At 37.8% G+C, this 15167-nt stretch overlaps 1 protein-coding gene across 1 annotated transcript in view; it reads left to right on the top strand.

Annotated features, from left to right (window-relative positions):
• adam22 (ADAM metallopeptidase domain 22) overlaps positions 1–15167 on the top strand; it is a 64952-nt gene that overhangs the window by 12563 nt on the left and 37222 nt on the right. The window contains exons 4-5 of the mRNA XM_079895185.1: positions 5499–5565; positions 10408–10490. Of these exons, the coding sequence (XP_079751311.1) occupies positions 5499–5565; positions 10408–10490 (150 nt within the window). The remainder of the gene's footprint in view (positions 1–5498; positions 5566–10407; positions 10491–15167) is intronic.

Here is a 15167-nt window from a genome sequence, read left to right as displayed (position 1 = left end):
TATTTATACTACCGTTCAAAAGTTTGGGATCAGTGTAACTTTTTAAAATAAATTAATACTTTTATGTAGCAAGGATGCATTCAATTAATTGATATTGACAGCAAAGACATTTACATTGTTACAAATAATGAAAAGATTTCTATTTCAAATAAATGTTATTTTTTTGGACTTTCTATTCATCAAAGAATCCCGGAAAAGAAAAAAAAAACTTTTTCAAACAGTTCTGTGTAAATCTTTTTTTATTTGTTTGTGAAGGAAAACCAGTGTAAATAATGAACATATTTGATATTAACAAGCTCAGTGGGAGGGGCTGGTGAAACACACACACGTTAACAATGAGAACGACTGCACCTGCTCCCCTCAGAATTGTTATGGGGGGAAGGGTCTCTCTTTGAAATACACCAAATCTTTCTTACATTGCAAAGACCTTTCCTGTCTCCTTGAGCTCGTCCATGTTTTATGGTTACATTTTGCTGATTCTTCCTGAGCACATTACATTTAATTGTAGTGATCATTTGTTAGTAGCCTACTGTAAATGTGTGTGTGTGGATAAGGCTGGATGTTCGCAGGTCTCTTGTTTGCTTAGGCTGCAGTTTTGTCTCTTTGGGAACACGAGCAGTGCTGCAAGTTTAAAAGAGCTGAAGAGCTCAGCACACACTTTATAATAGGCCTACTGACTTCAGCTTTTCAGAACACACACACGTTAACAAATGCTCTCACACTTTAACATGATGTTTATTTCTATTAAACAGATGCCTTATATATCATTAACTTCTGTCTGATGTACTGTAGTTGTTTTTGTGTGTGAACATGAACAGGCATGAATGAATGAACATTGTGTTTTCTCAAAAGGGATTTCGAGTCACTATCTTAATCTCAAACACATATATCACAGCATGAATCAGATCAAGTCTCCAAATTTCAATGGAATCTAAATGCACACAGTCTCCTACAAAACATTTGATTACACTTGTTTTAAGTGTGCCATATGAAAAGTGAACTGCAGCGTTTGAGTGCTAATTAGATCAGAGATTAGGGTTTGCTGTGCTAGATGGTGTCCTGTCCTCAGAGGAGATGTTCTTCTGCTGGTCTCCAGGGTCTAGAACCAGACTTACACACTCCATAATCTCTAAAGATGCTGCATATGTGCATATGCATGAGACAGAAGAAAAAACATGAACTTGTCTTATAAATTTGCATATATGTTATTGTGTGCAAATATATACCTGTATATTTATAAAGAAAAAGCTACTGTTCACAAGTTTGATCTCACATGAGATCACAGCAATAGCAAACCACAACCATCAATTACCAATGACCAATGGACAAAATCAAATCCCGTCCTACATTTTGTTGTAGATTTTTCCCTAAACCTAACTACGTCCTATAATATTTATACTCTAGCGTGTCTACACATCGACGGCGGCTGAGTCTAATCCTATACCCTAGCGCATCTACACATCAACGTCGGCTGGGTGCTAATCCTATACCCTAGCGCATCTACACATTGATGTCGGCTGAGTCTAATACCTGTTCCCCTAACTAGCTTACTTCCTGCGCCGGAATAATCGACAAACAGACTTCAGTAAATGTCCTCTAAATGCTTTAATCACAGCCGGAGGATCTCTCGAGCATTTCTCAGAGAATCTCCCCCAAGAAGAAGCAAGGCCGGAGGATCTCAGTCAAATTCCATTGAGAATCCCACCAGCTAACACGAATACAACAGTTTTTATAGAATAGGGAGGTATGGCAAAATGATATGAATTTGATTGGTTCTTGATATGCAAACCCTTCTGTTACTAGGTAAAGCAAACTTTGTTTTAATGATTACTTCATTGTTAATCACAAGGTTCATACTTCGTCATCTGTCTAGTTTCATTTCCCATATTTGTTATTTTTACACTCACACAACCAAAGTAAAAGGGGTATGGCAGCACAACATACAACATTCAAAATCACAGGACAGAATGTTTTAGTACATTGTGTTTCAAAGTGATGTTAGATGTTAGAAACATGGTTAGTTTAATATACAATTTACTATTTTACCCATTAAAAATCCACCACAATTTTTTCTTGTTCGAGAAGCCATTTCACTCGCATATACGTCACAATAGGGAAAAACAATCACAACTTCTGTTTCATGTGGACTTTAATGTTTTGGAAAGAAGTATATGCTCACCAAGGCTGCATTTTTCATACAGTAAAACCAGTGAAATATTATTACAACTTAAAATAACTGTTTTCTATTTTAGTACATTTTCAGAAATCATTCTAATGTGCTGATTTTCTGCTCACATAGTTTTTTTTATTAATATCAATTTTGAAAACAGTTGAGCTGCTTAATTTCCCCCCTGGATTCTCTGATGAATCGAAATTTCAAAAGAACTGCATTTATTTGAAAAAATAAAATAAAATTGTAACATGAATATCTTTACTGTCACTTCTGATCAATTTGATGTTTCCTTGCTGAGGAAGAAACCTAAAATAATGCATTTCTCTGAAATATCAGATTTATATGGGACTCCTGCATCCTGGCATACTGTTGTTTTCTTTCCAAAGAACACATGCAATGCTACCTTAAAATTAAAGGTATTATGGCAGCATAATTATGGCATGATGTCTTAAAATGCAGTTCAGGTAAGCAGCTCATTCGGTTTTTGGAACAGAGCAAATGTCTGCAACAGAACCTTTTCACCTCACACACAGATAATACAGTGCTACTTGACACACAATCTGTTCTTTATTCTGTAAACCCTTCATTTCTATTCCTCTGGTTTCCCTCTTTAATTAGCATGTCTTGCTCTCTCTGTGTCTGTCTCACACAATGAATCAGTCCATTAAGCTTTACATGAGAAATGAGATCCATTTTCTAGTCATGTGACAGTGCCATATTAAAATGTTTGTAGGGCAGGGTGTGTGTGTGTGTGTGTGTGTGTGTGTGTGTGTGTGTGTGTGTGTGTGTGTGTGTGTGTAGATGGAATGGGATGGGGAATTGTGGGACTTTCCTTATAAATTATTCAAATCCCAAAGCTATTAAAGCTGAAATCTGTCATCAGCCTTTACCTTTGCATTTCACAAAGTACTATATACTGCAGCTTTCCACCACTGCATCTACACCTGGTACAATATACAGACACAAAAGTGTTATTATTTTCTTTGGTCATTCTTGTCTTTTTCATATTATAAAGAAAAAAAACTTTAATAAATATAATAAACAATATTATAGAAAGCTTAGGACTATATATACTATACAGTAAATGTGTGTGTGTATGTATATGTATGTATATGTGCTGTTGCTGCTGCAGAACAAGTATGGGACCAATACATATACTGACACGCTGCTGTGAGAAAGTAAGACATGTTGCTGCTGTACAAAGCATACATGAATTACCCATAGCAGATTTACACAGGTGGAGCTGGGGAGAAGGAGGGCTTTGAAAGCGTGCCACAACTGCTACACCAATGTGCCCTATAGAGAACAATGATTGCAAGCAGATTAAGTTAAGAACCTATCAGTCTGTGCCATCTATAGTTTCATGACAAAACTTTGAGTGTGTATATATTTATATTTAAATTTATATATATATATATATATATATATATATATATATATATATATATAATTTATTGTATTGCATTTATTACATTTATTATCAGACATGTTTGGATGTTAAATAAATTTGTATAATAATTTTTCTATATTATTTATTATCTTGCACTAAAATATAAGGAACAAAATCACAGTGACAGATGCAGTTTAACAAAGAGACAGAGACTCATCTTGTACATAATGTTGTGAGTGACATAAATTCCGATTCTGATTGTCTCAAATATGCAAGGAAAAAGTGAAATAATAATTAATTAAGCGAAATAATGTTATTTGAATAGGGATTTTTATTATTTATTTTACATTATTTTATTTTATTTAAATGGAAAATGCAGTTTCAAATTATTGTCAGCAAATTTTCACCCACTATTGTCAAATAAGGGGAGGTGACGGGTTGGAGATTGTAGCAACTGGAGGCTGAGATGGTGCATGTGTAAATGAGGGTGTGTGTTTGTGTGTGTGCAACGGCAGCTTTTATCATCAATCACAATGTTTCTTTGCTCTGACATCCCACTTTATCACACTCTCTTTATCTTCTCCTGTTCTGATCCACTCTCAATGCTCAGTCTTTCTCTCTCTAGCCCCTGGTTTCATCCTGTCCTCTATTAGTCCTTGTATCCATGTTTTGATTCCTGTCTAGCCCCTCTCATGCATTTACCCACAGAATGAGTCTGTAAACACAAACATTTCTTTTGTTTTTGTTAGTGTTTCGCACATTACAGCGCTGCAGCTCCATAAATATCCTGCTAATCACCTGGTTTAGTGAACAGCCGTTGAAGATGTGTGTTTCTGTCTTTAAAGGCTGGTTTGATGTCATGCTGTGACTGTCTTGTTGATGAGCTCATGGTTACTGATCAGTCAGAACTCCTGCTGGGAGACACTTTGACCCTTCTCTCCTCCTGCGCTCGATCTGTTTTTTTGCTACCTTGCTGTTTTTTTTTTTTTTGATCATTGCAATTGGATCATTTGGCTTGCAAAAAAATAAAATGTGCACTCCCAGTGAAACTCTCACCCTAGTTTGTGAACTCATTCTTGATCATGGCTTCGCCACACACACTGAAGTGTCCTTGAACACAACTTGGTGTGAGTTGTGATGTATGAAATCAGCCGTGAATCTCTCCTCAGGTTAACTGTGTTCATGACTCTCTGTGTTGGAACGCAGATCCCATTCCAGATTCGGTTCCATTTCTGTTCTCGGTTAGATAAGCAGCATAAATGAGTGACATGAGTGTTGATTTGATCTGATCATTAAATGTGTGATGCCAGGATCACCAAGAGTGATGTGTTTGGGAGGATGATGATGAATCATATTTACAGTGCTGATATTCCTCAGACAGTCTATTTTTCTTCTCCACAAAATCTGCAATTATTTTTTTTTAAGTTTAAACGGCTTATACATACATTTAAATAATCCATCCATCCATCCTAATTGTAATCTTTTAATCTTAGGTGTGTTATATATTTTTGGCTTTTGTAAACTTTCTAACTCTTTAATAAATTTAAGGTATCTCTTATATTAATTTAATGTTCCATTTATAATACATCATTATAGTATTTGCATACTTAAATCTGATTAGTCTTTTCTCTTTTGTGTCTATTTAACCATATAACTTCCTTTACATTGCAGACGGTTTCTGAACCAAAGCCTTAAAATCTAAACTTATGTCAAGCTTTTGAAAGCTGCTTTGCAAGCACTGCTATTTTGATTGGAAAATGCAATCAAACCTTTTCTGTACTTTATGATTACAGAAAATTATGATATTCAAACCTTTATGATTTCTGTGAAGATTTCAGAGTAATATTTAGAATTTAGAATTCAGAATGAATCCATTAATAACCCAGACAACATTTCACTTTTTGCCAACTGTGTATTTCTGCTCTTTTTCTTCAGTGATCTCCTATCATCAAATTACATTGAGAGGCACATATCAGAGGAGGGGAAGCCAGTTGTCAACAAAGTGAGTATTTGTTTATTAAAATTTATACATTTATGTTTATTATGAGGTAAAAGTCTTATGTTGTTTTTAAAAGCATGCTCACACAAGTATGCATGGTAAATTTTAAGGTGACATAGTTGCATTGTATGAGTTATGGTCAGGGTTTGGTTTAGGGTTAGTTACTTGTTGACATAATTTACTGTTATTACTATAGTAAGTAGGTACATGTAATAACGTGTAACTACATCACCATAAAATAAAGGGTTACTACATATATTTAAAAGGGTTTATACAAAAACAAAAAAAAAGTATTCAAATGCAAAGGCCTGATTGGTGGATGTTTGGTGGAAAATTCCCACAGAAATTAGGTTCATAACACAAAACAAGAGGTTCTTCCACTTCCTCTTCCAGTTTATTCAACTACAATAAACATTTTACTGAACATTTCATGCAAATGCCTTGACCCTCTTTTTCCCCTCTATGACTGTGTGTTTCGCTTTGGGACAGTGAATATAGTCTGATCAGATCTCTCTTTGTGCCACACTGGGACTCTCAGCTTCATTCTGTCAGCGTACTGAGATGTGTGTGTTCAGATGGGACACATCACAACCAGAGCAGAAGGTGTTTGCTTGTTTTAGCCCAGCAGCAGGTTGTTCCTGTCACACACTCACACAGGGGCAGGAATATGTGTCCTGTTAGGGTCACCGTGATTTTGCCAAGACATCTTCCTAGGTCAACATATTCTGATGATCCTGGAACAACATTCCTGTCTGAAAATGTAGTCCTAACCCTATCCCTACCCCTAAATGTCCCTAAAATCAGAGGGTAATGACAGGTGAATAACACTGAAATAACAAGTACAAAGATGTTGATCCAGGAACATGTGGTACTTGTTCTTGTACTTGTACTACGGTGAAATCACGTTCAGCGTCCTGGTCGTGTACTGCATGTTGGACATCATCGTCTCAAGGTGTGTTTTTAAGACAGATTATGCATAGTGGATGTGTCTGGTTTCTCAGTTATTTTTTTAGAAACTCCTAAAAGGGCCATATTCTATGATTGAACTTCGATATGGGTCCTTCAACATGTTTTATTTATACTGATCTGAGTTTAGAAGCCTTCAGTGAAGAGATTCAAATCCGCATAGCTCACAACCCAGCTGTAGAGCCCGAGGAAACAGTGTGCATGTAAGGGTACAAGGGCTGTTTCTAGGATGAATGAAAAAATAGAGCGGAGGGTTCTGTGAGGAAGGAGGGAATAACCGAGGGATGGATGAAGAGGCAGAGGATGAAGAGAGAGAAAGAGAGTCAGTGAACGAATTCTAGAGCAGAAGCACAGATATATTTAGCTTCATCTCCTCACTGCAATAGTGAATAACCTATTAGTTTAACTACAGATTTAGCACTATACAAACAATACAGAATGCTATCTCTCTCTCACACACACACACACACACACACACACATATATTAGTAACACTTTATTTTAGGGTCAAATTATCACTATTAACTAGTTGCTTATTAGCATGCATATTGCTAGGATATTGGCTGTTTATTAGTACTTATAAAGCACATATTAATGCCTTATTCTGCATGATCACATTCTACATCTCTTAATCCTACCCAATACTCACCCTATACCTAAACTTAACTACCTTACTAACTATTAATAAGCAGTAATTAGGAGTTTATTGAAGCAAAATTTGTAGTAATTAGTTAGTTAACAGTGAGAATTGAACCTTAAAGGGGGGGGGGGTGAAATGCTCATTTTCACTCGATCTCCTGTTAATCTTGAGTACCTATAGAGTAGTATTGCATCCTTCATATCTCCAAAAAGTCTTTAGTTTTATTATATTTATAAAAGAAAGATAGGCTGTACCGAGTCTTTCCGGAAAAAAACGAGCGGCTGAAGGCGGGCCGTGTGGGCGGAGCTAAAGCTAACAACACACAGAGACATTTGAAGCAGTTTTACTCACCGCCCGGTTCCAACGCACGACCGCGAACCTTTATCATTGTGACTGCTCGATCCTTAAGCATTAGACGATCTGCAAATCCGTCGATCTGGGCTTTGTTTATTAAACAATCATCGTCGAAATGCAGGGAACAAATAGTCTTGCACAACCTCCGTTGATGCTCTGGAAAAACAAACTCCATCCACTGGTCCCTTAACGCTGGGTTCTTTGGGAATCTGTGCAGGGTTGTCTTGCCCTGGCAACCAAAAACCCACTTCTTTGGTGACATTGACTTCCCTAAAGCCGAGCATAGCGCTTTGATGGGCGTACTGCTTTCGCTCTCTTGCTCTGGTCTACGAGTGTGCGCGCGCCCACGGTCTTCCGGCAGAAGTGCCCTTAGGACCCGTATAAGGAAATTCCGCTACATCTGACGTCACACATGCCCATACTCGAAAAAAACTTTCCGAAACTTGTGACAAACCGGAAGGAGCATTTTTGGAACAGAAATACTCCTTCAAACGTACAATTTAATTTGTGAAACTTTGTCCATGTTTAGCATGGGAATCCAACTCTTTAACAGTGTAAAAAACTCAGTATGCATGAAATAGCATTTCACCCCCCCTTTAATCTAAAATGTGACCATATATGTATTTTATATATTATTATAAAAATATTTTTTTTTATGAAATTAGATATTTTTATGTATTATTAAACTTGAACAAGTTAATACTCTCACTATTGCAATATTTTTGTCTATGACTTTATGTATAAGTTTGAGGAAACACTATGTATAACTTTGAGGAATTGCATTTTGATAATGCATTTACACAATTGTGAAATATATTAAGAAGTATCTATATAAATTAGGAAGTAGATGGTCTATAAAATGAGTTGAGAAACTATGTGCAAAGTTTATTTATGGTTTGTTTTGTGAAAGCTGAGATGAAAAAAATAGCTTTGGGCTGAAAATAGCACTTATATATTTTATATATAATAGTGTGCATGAAAATACAAGTAATAAACACACTAACATTCAAAAGTTTGGAGTTGCTAAGACTTTTTAAATGTTTTTGAAAGAAGTGTCTTATGTCACATGATCCTTCAGAAATCGTTCTAATATGCGGAACAGTTTTTATCTCAATACTTTTGTGGAAACTGTAATACATTTTATTCAGGATTCTTTAATGAATATAAGGTTCAAAAGAACAGCACTGTGACTTTGGATCGATTTAATGTGTCCTTGCTGAATAGAAGTATTAATTTCTTTCTAAAAAAAAAAAAAAAATCTTACTGACCGTGAACTTGAACACCAGTGTATTTAAAACAAAAAACTATTTCAGGCATCTTCTCATGTTAAAGAAGATCCCGATCCCTTTCCTACCTCTGTATCCTGCATAAGAAGGCAATATTTTTCAGATTTTGGACACAGCCCATCTCTCTGTGCTTCCAGCCACCGATGCATGCTGGGTCATTAGTCTGAAAGGGACTGCCTCAACAACAACTGCACTCTTCAGGAATGTCTCACTCTGTGTGTGTGTGTTTGTGTGTTTGTGTGTGTGTGTGTGTGTGTGTGTGTGTGTGTGTGTGTGTGTGTGTGTGTGTGTGTGTGTGTGTGTGTGTGTGGTAGAGAATGCCCTCGTCTCTTGATTAGCTGAGAACTCTTTAGGACAGAAAGTGCTACATGTGGAAAAAAAGAGGCAGAAATGCTCCAGAATAAGCTGGAGGAAAGAGGGAAGCAGAGGAATGGGAAAACCTCAATGTATGAAGCTTCTTGTCCAGTGCAGAGAGAAAGAAAGAGAAAGGGATGAAATGAAATTGATCTGCTGGTAAATGCTGCAGCTTTAGTCCTCTGAGAAAAAGCAGGAAGAGAAAACCTGCAGCCCTAATGGCAGTCGAGCACTTACACTAAAAACATTTCATAAATAACACACACTCAGGAATACTCTTACGAATCTTCTGATCGTTTCAGTACAAACAAAAGTAGCCAGTATAAATGTTGAGCCAAACACTCAGAATTTAAACATTTAATGTCAACATGAAATCAAAATGGACCATTTTTACCTCTTTTTTTTTTTTAATCCATGCTCTTGGCCTTATTTTTGATATTGCTTTTATACAACAGTTCAGTTCAATATACATTACATTAATATTTAGTAACCTACATTATAGACACAATTTTGCCAGTTACTTTTGTCTGTTTATGATCTGCCAAAGTGCCAATGACAAAAGTGCCAAACAAAGCCTTAACTGGACTATTGCGCATCTCCAACCAACACGCAAAAGTGGCATTTACTTCTTAAATGAATCAGCATTTCTGAAAATATCAGTTCAGTGAGTGATTCAATGGCTGAATCTGAAATCACCCCCTAAACCCTCATTCACTATTCCCTACGTTAGTACACTAATACTGTTGACTTGAAGGAGTGAATGAAAAGGAGTGAGTGAATTTGGACAGCCGTTGATTGTACATCGGTTGTACACTCGTTATTGCAGTGCAACATGGGATTGAATAAGTGCACTCAGTAACGTCCACTATGGTTTCGGACACCACTATAAATGGCTCTCCCCTTAAATAACGCCCTATTTGAGGGTATAGGGGGCGATTTTGGATTCAGCCAATGACTTTATTGGTTAAAAAAATGAGTCTGTGATTCCCTCATAAAAACAGTCACTTGTTGCCACCTACTAGCATAACAAAAAAATATCTCCACCACTATTACACACATATATATATATATTATTCAACAGCTGCATCACAAAATGCAGCACTTCAGTTAAAAACAAAACAATAAATCTAGTATCATAAAAGGGATGGTTCTTCTGACTCACTAAATTCAGATTGGATGAGCCACATTCAAAGCTCATATTAACAGTATGTGCTGTTTTTGATTATTGTTTGTTTCTCCCTGCAGGGTGGAGAACACTGTTACTACCATGGGAAAGTACGTGATATTCTGAAATCATATGTGGCGCTTTCAACTTGCCATGGATTACAGTAAGTCGCTCTGTCATTGTGCTTCATGTCTGAATGAACACGCAAACACACACAGGTTTACAAAAAGCAGCAGTTGCCCACAGAACTGTCTGTCTCTGTCTAAGGCACATTCATAAATAAACACATGTTAGCAGGCCAAAGCTGTGATTATCCCATTCAACAATTAGAGCTGTACAATTACAGCATGCTATTATCCTCCTCTCATATCACACACTGATGCTCCCAGCACTCTTTGTGTCTCTGAGTGTGTGTGTGTTTTTGTTGTTATCTCCTGTATTGATGCTTTAATGCTTGTTGCATTACATCTGGCCTTGTGCTCCACTATTGCATGGTGAAAATGTAATATTTGTTGTGTTTGTAAGATTTATGTTTGTATTATTGGCAACCTGCTGTGTTCTCTGCATAGCTGAAGTAAACCTAGCTGTGTTCCTGAGCTGCCCGTGTGCCTGAGGACAGTTGAGTTAGTCTCTATAGAGCTTTACACACGCACACACACACACGCGCACACACACACACACACACACACACACACACACACACACACACACACACACACACACACACACACACACACACACAGACACACACACACACACACACACACACACACGCACACACACACGCACACACACACACACACACACACACACACACACACACACACACACAGACACACACACATACACACACATGCACCACCTCTCTGTGTGGCCCTCTGGGATTGCTCAGTTCCTTCCATCTGTATTTTTAGTGTGAGAAGGAGTCAGGTCAGATCCATCTCTCTCTCTCTCTCTCTCTCTCTCTCTCTCTCTGTATGTGAATGCACAGAGTCAGGTCAGATGTAGCTCAGAAATAGAGCGGCAGCGCTCTTTACATTCACACTCATCACACTCAAATGTTTACTGCCTAAATAGCTTCTCTTCAAATGTGCATGATATCTGATTGTTTTAGTACTAAAGGATTTATGCAAATCAGCATGGCCATGGACAGACATTTAAAGGAGGAAGGTGCTCAAGTGAGAAAAAAGGGCAACCTCATAATTACTAAATAAAGACATAAAAATGAAGTTGGATACAAACTGCCAGTAGGTGGCGGCAAGTCTTAATATGTGAGTCAAAGAATCATTCATTCACTGATTCATTTAAACTGGCTGATTCATTCATGAACGAAACACCACTCTGTATTGCAGGGAGATACAGAGAGATACAGAGAGATTTTCCTTTGTGAAATAGTGCAAAAACAGTCAAAATGCACACTGTTTTTAAAATTATGAAATGAATATCAACTTATTGTTTATTGAACTGATGTATTAAAATGAAAATATAAAAATTTGCAACCGTGCTGATATTCGGGAAAACAGCACTTTTGCGTGTGTGATATTGCTTAACTATATATGATATAAACATATATCTTTTAAGACAAAATTTCACACAGGTAAAATTCATATCTTGAATTTTGCGGACATTTTGTTGTTAAACTTGATGTCGGGCTATTGCATAGCTAGGCTTGCTCTATGTAGATTTTGTAATAGTGTTTTAATTTGACAAACAATGCAAAGCTTAGAGTAAAGGGTATAAAGAAGGATGCAGAAGCAGGGGTGGGGCAGGGGCTTGTGCGGTCTCGCAGAATTAGATCTTAATGCAGTTTTCAGGCACTCACTTAATTGAGAATCTATGCCATGAGCCAAATTTAAATTAAAAACAAAATAAAAATAAAAAAAAGACAGGTGCTTGAGCACCACTTGGGGTCTACAGTATCTGTGCACGTGCCTGAAAATCAGTAAGTATTGCTTACTGCAGACTGAGAAACGCTGTTGAAAATTGAAATCAACACCCAAAAAAAAAAAAAATTTTTTCCATATTTGCTAGATTTCTGTGTACATAGTCCTGCTGTGTAAATAGGAGAAATAACATTAAAATTAAAATCACACACATACATAATAACTAGAGTAACAACACAGGCAAGAGTAATAATCAAATGGTGAACATTTATTAATAAGCAAGAACACCCAGGAATGCACAAAAATATAGGGAAGAGTTAAAACAACCTGTACATGTGTATGTGAGTGAAAAAGTGCAGAAAAGAATGACAACTCAACAATTATACAGCTTATACAGTTAAATGAAATTGCTTTTTAAATGTTAAATATTTAATAACTTGCGTTTAAAAGCAAATGTAACCATATTTCGCTTATTTTTTATTTAGCTCTCTCCTGACGAGGATGCAAAAAGCCTGTATAACCCATCTGCTGGGTTGTTGTAGTAAAGCCACCGCGGATGGGGGAGGGGTGTATTGTTTCAATTGTCATTAACATTGAGCCAGCCACTAACCCAATGGCTGGGTAATACAAAAACTAAACAAAAATAACCTCAACAGGCTCAACCCAGCGTTTGGGTAGAAAAAACAACCCACTGTATTTTAGAGTGTATCAGAGAGAAAATACTTTCTCTAGTGTGTGTTGAGAACAGTATGTGTGTGTGTGTGTGTGTGAGAGAGAGGGAGGGAGGGAGCAGTGCTGCTGAGTCTGCAGTTTTATGGTGGTTTATCTTAATGTCATATTACGGGCCAGACAAACAGTTATGTCCCTAAAAGTCATGGGCTGCTGATGACAGCCTATACGCCAGACGTTTTCAAAACCCCTCATCGACTGAGAGCTATTTTACTTCTTGCAGACCATTGACCTAAAGCAATAAGTGATGTAGATATGTTAACCATTCTGTCATTTAAAAAAAATCTATCTACAGTGGGGAGAACAAGTATTTGATACACTGCCGATTTTGCAGGTTTTCCCACTTACAAAGCATGTAGAGGTCTGTAAGTTTTATCATAGGTACACTTCAACTGTGAGAGACAGAATTTAAAACAAAAATCCAGAAAATCACATTGTATGATTAATTTGCATTTTATTGCATGACATAAGTATTTGATACATAAGAAAAGAAGAACTTAATATTTGGTACAGAAACCTTTGTTTGCAATTACAGAGATCATATGTTTCCTGTAGTTCTTGACCAGGTTTGCACACACTGCAGCAGGGACTTTGGCCCACTCCTCCATACAGACCTTCTCCAGATCCTTCAGGTTTTTGGGCTGTCACTGGGCAATACGGACTTTCAGCTCCCTCCAAAGATTTTCTATTGGGTTCAGGTCTGGAGACTGGCTAGGCCACTCCAGGACCTTGAGATGCTTCTTACGGAGCCACTCCTTAGTTGCCCTGGCTGTGTGATCCGGGTCGTTGTCATGCTGGAAGACCCAGCCACGACCCATCTTCAATGCTCTTACTGAGGGAAGGAGGTTGTTGGCCAAGATCTCGCGATACATGGCCCCATCCATCCTCCCCTCAATACGGTGCAGTCGTCCTGTCCCCTTTGCAGAAAAGCATCCCCAAAGAATGATGTTTCCACCTCCATGCTTCACGGTTGGGATGGTGTTCTTGGGGTTGTACTCATCCTTCTTCTTCCTCCAAACACGGCGAGTGGAGTTTAGACCAAAAACCTCTATTTTTGTCTCATCAGACCACATGACCTTCTCCCATTCCTCCTCTGGATCATCCAGATGGTCATTGGCAAACTTCAGACGGGCCTGGACATGCGCTGGCTTGAGCAGGGGGACCTTGCGTGCGCTGCAGGATTTTAATCCATGACGGCATAGTGTGTTACTAATGGTTTTCTTTGAGACTGTGGTCCCAGCTCTCTTCAGGTCATTGACCAGGTCCTGCCGTGTAGTTCTGGGCTGATCCCTCACCTTCCTCATGATCATTGATGCCCCACGAGGTGAGATCTTGCATGGTACCCCAGACCGAGGGAGATTGACCGTCATCTTGAACTTCTTCCAATTTCTAATAATTGCGCCAACAGTTGTTGCCTTCTCACCAAGCTGCTTGCCTATTGTCCTGTAGTCCATCCCAGCCTTGTGCAGGTCTACAATTTTATCCCTGATGTCCTTACACAGCTCTCTGGTCTTGGCCATTGTGGAGAGGTTGGAGTCTGTTTGATTGAGTGTGTGGACAGGTCTTTTATACAGGTAACGAGTTCAAACAGATGCAGTTAATACAGGTAATGAGTGGAGAACAGGAGGGCTTCTTAAAGAAATACTAACAGGTCTATGAGAGCCGGAATTCTTACTGGTTGGTAGGTGATCAAATACTTATGTCATGCAATAAAATGCAAATTAATTATTTAAAAATCATACAATGTGATTTTCTGGATTTTTGTTTTAGATTCCGTCTCTCACAGTTGAAGTGTACCTATGATAAAACTTACAGACCTCTACATGCTTTGTAAGTAGGAAAACCTGCAAAATCGGCAGTGTATCAAATACTTGTTCTCCCCACTGTATAGGCCTATATCTATCGTTCGTTAGTAGGTTTCCTAAATGTTCCCTTAAGAAAAACAATGTGAGACTAGTGTTTGTCTTGATAAACTTTCGTTTTCTAGTCATCCATTGAAAAATCTTTCACGATTCATTCATTTGTGCAGTAGGTACCAGAGAGCACTCTGTATTTATGGATGTAGTCAGGCTAAAGGGCATTGTATTGTCCTCCTAATGCACGCTGTGCTTTTAGAAGTCACCTTGAGTGTCTCTGCACTGTCTGGAAGCTCTCTGAGTCACCGACTGATTGATCCAAGAGATAGACTTCATCAGAGCAGAGAATGATATCTTCTCTGCATGTCTCAA

Source organism: Squalius cephalus (genome assembly GCF_949319135.1).
Source record: "Squalius cephalus genome assembly, chromosome: 15".
Lineage (NCBI taxonomy): Eukaryota > Metazoa > Chordata > Actinopteri > Cypriniformes > Leuciscidae > Squalius > Squalius cephalus.
The sequence above is the reverse complement of the archived record's forward strand: the minus strand, read 5'-3'. Positions and strand labels throughout refer to the sequence as shown.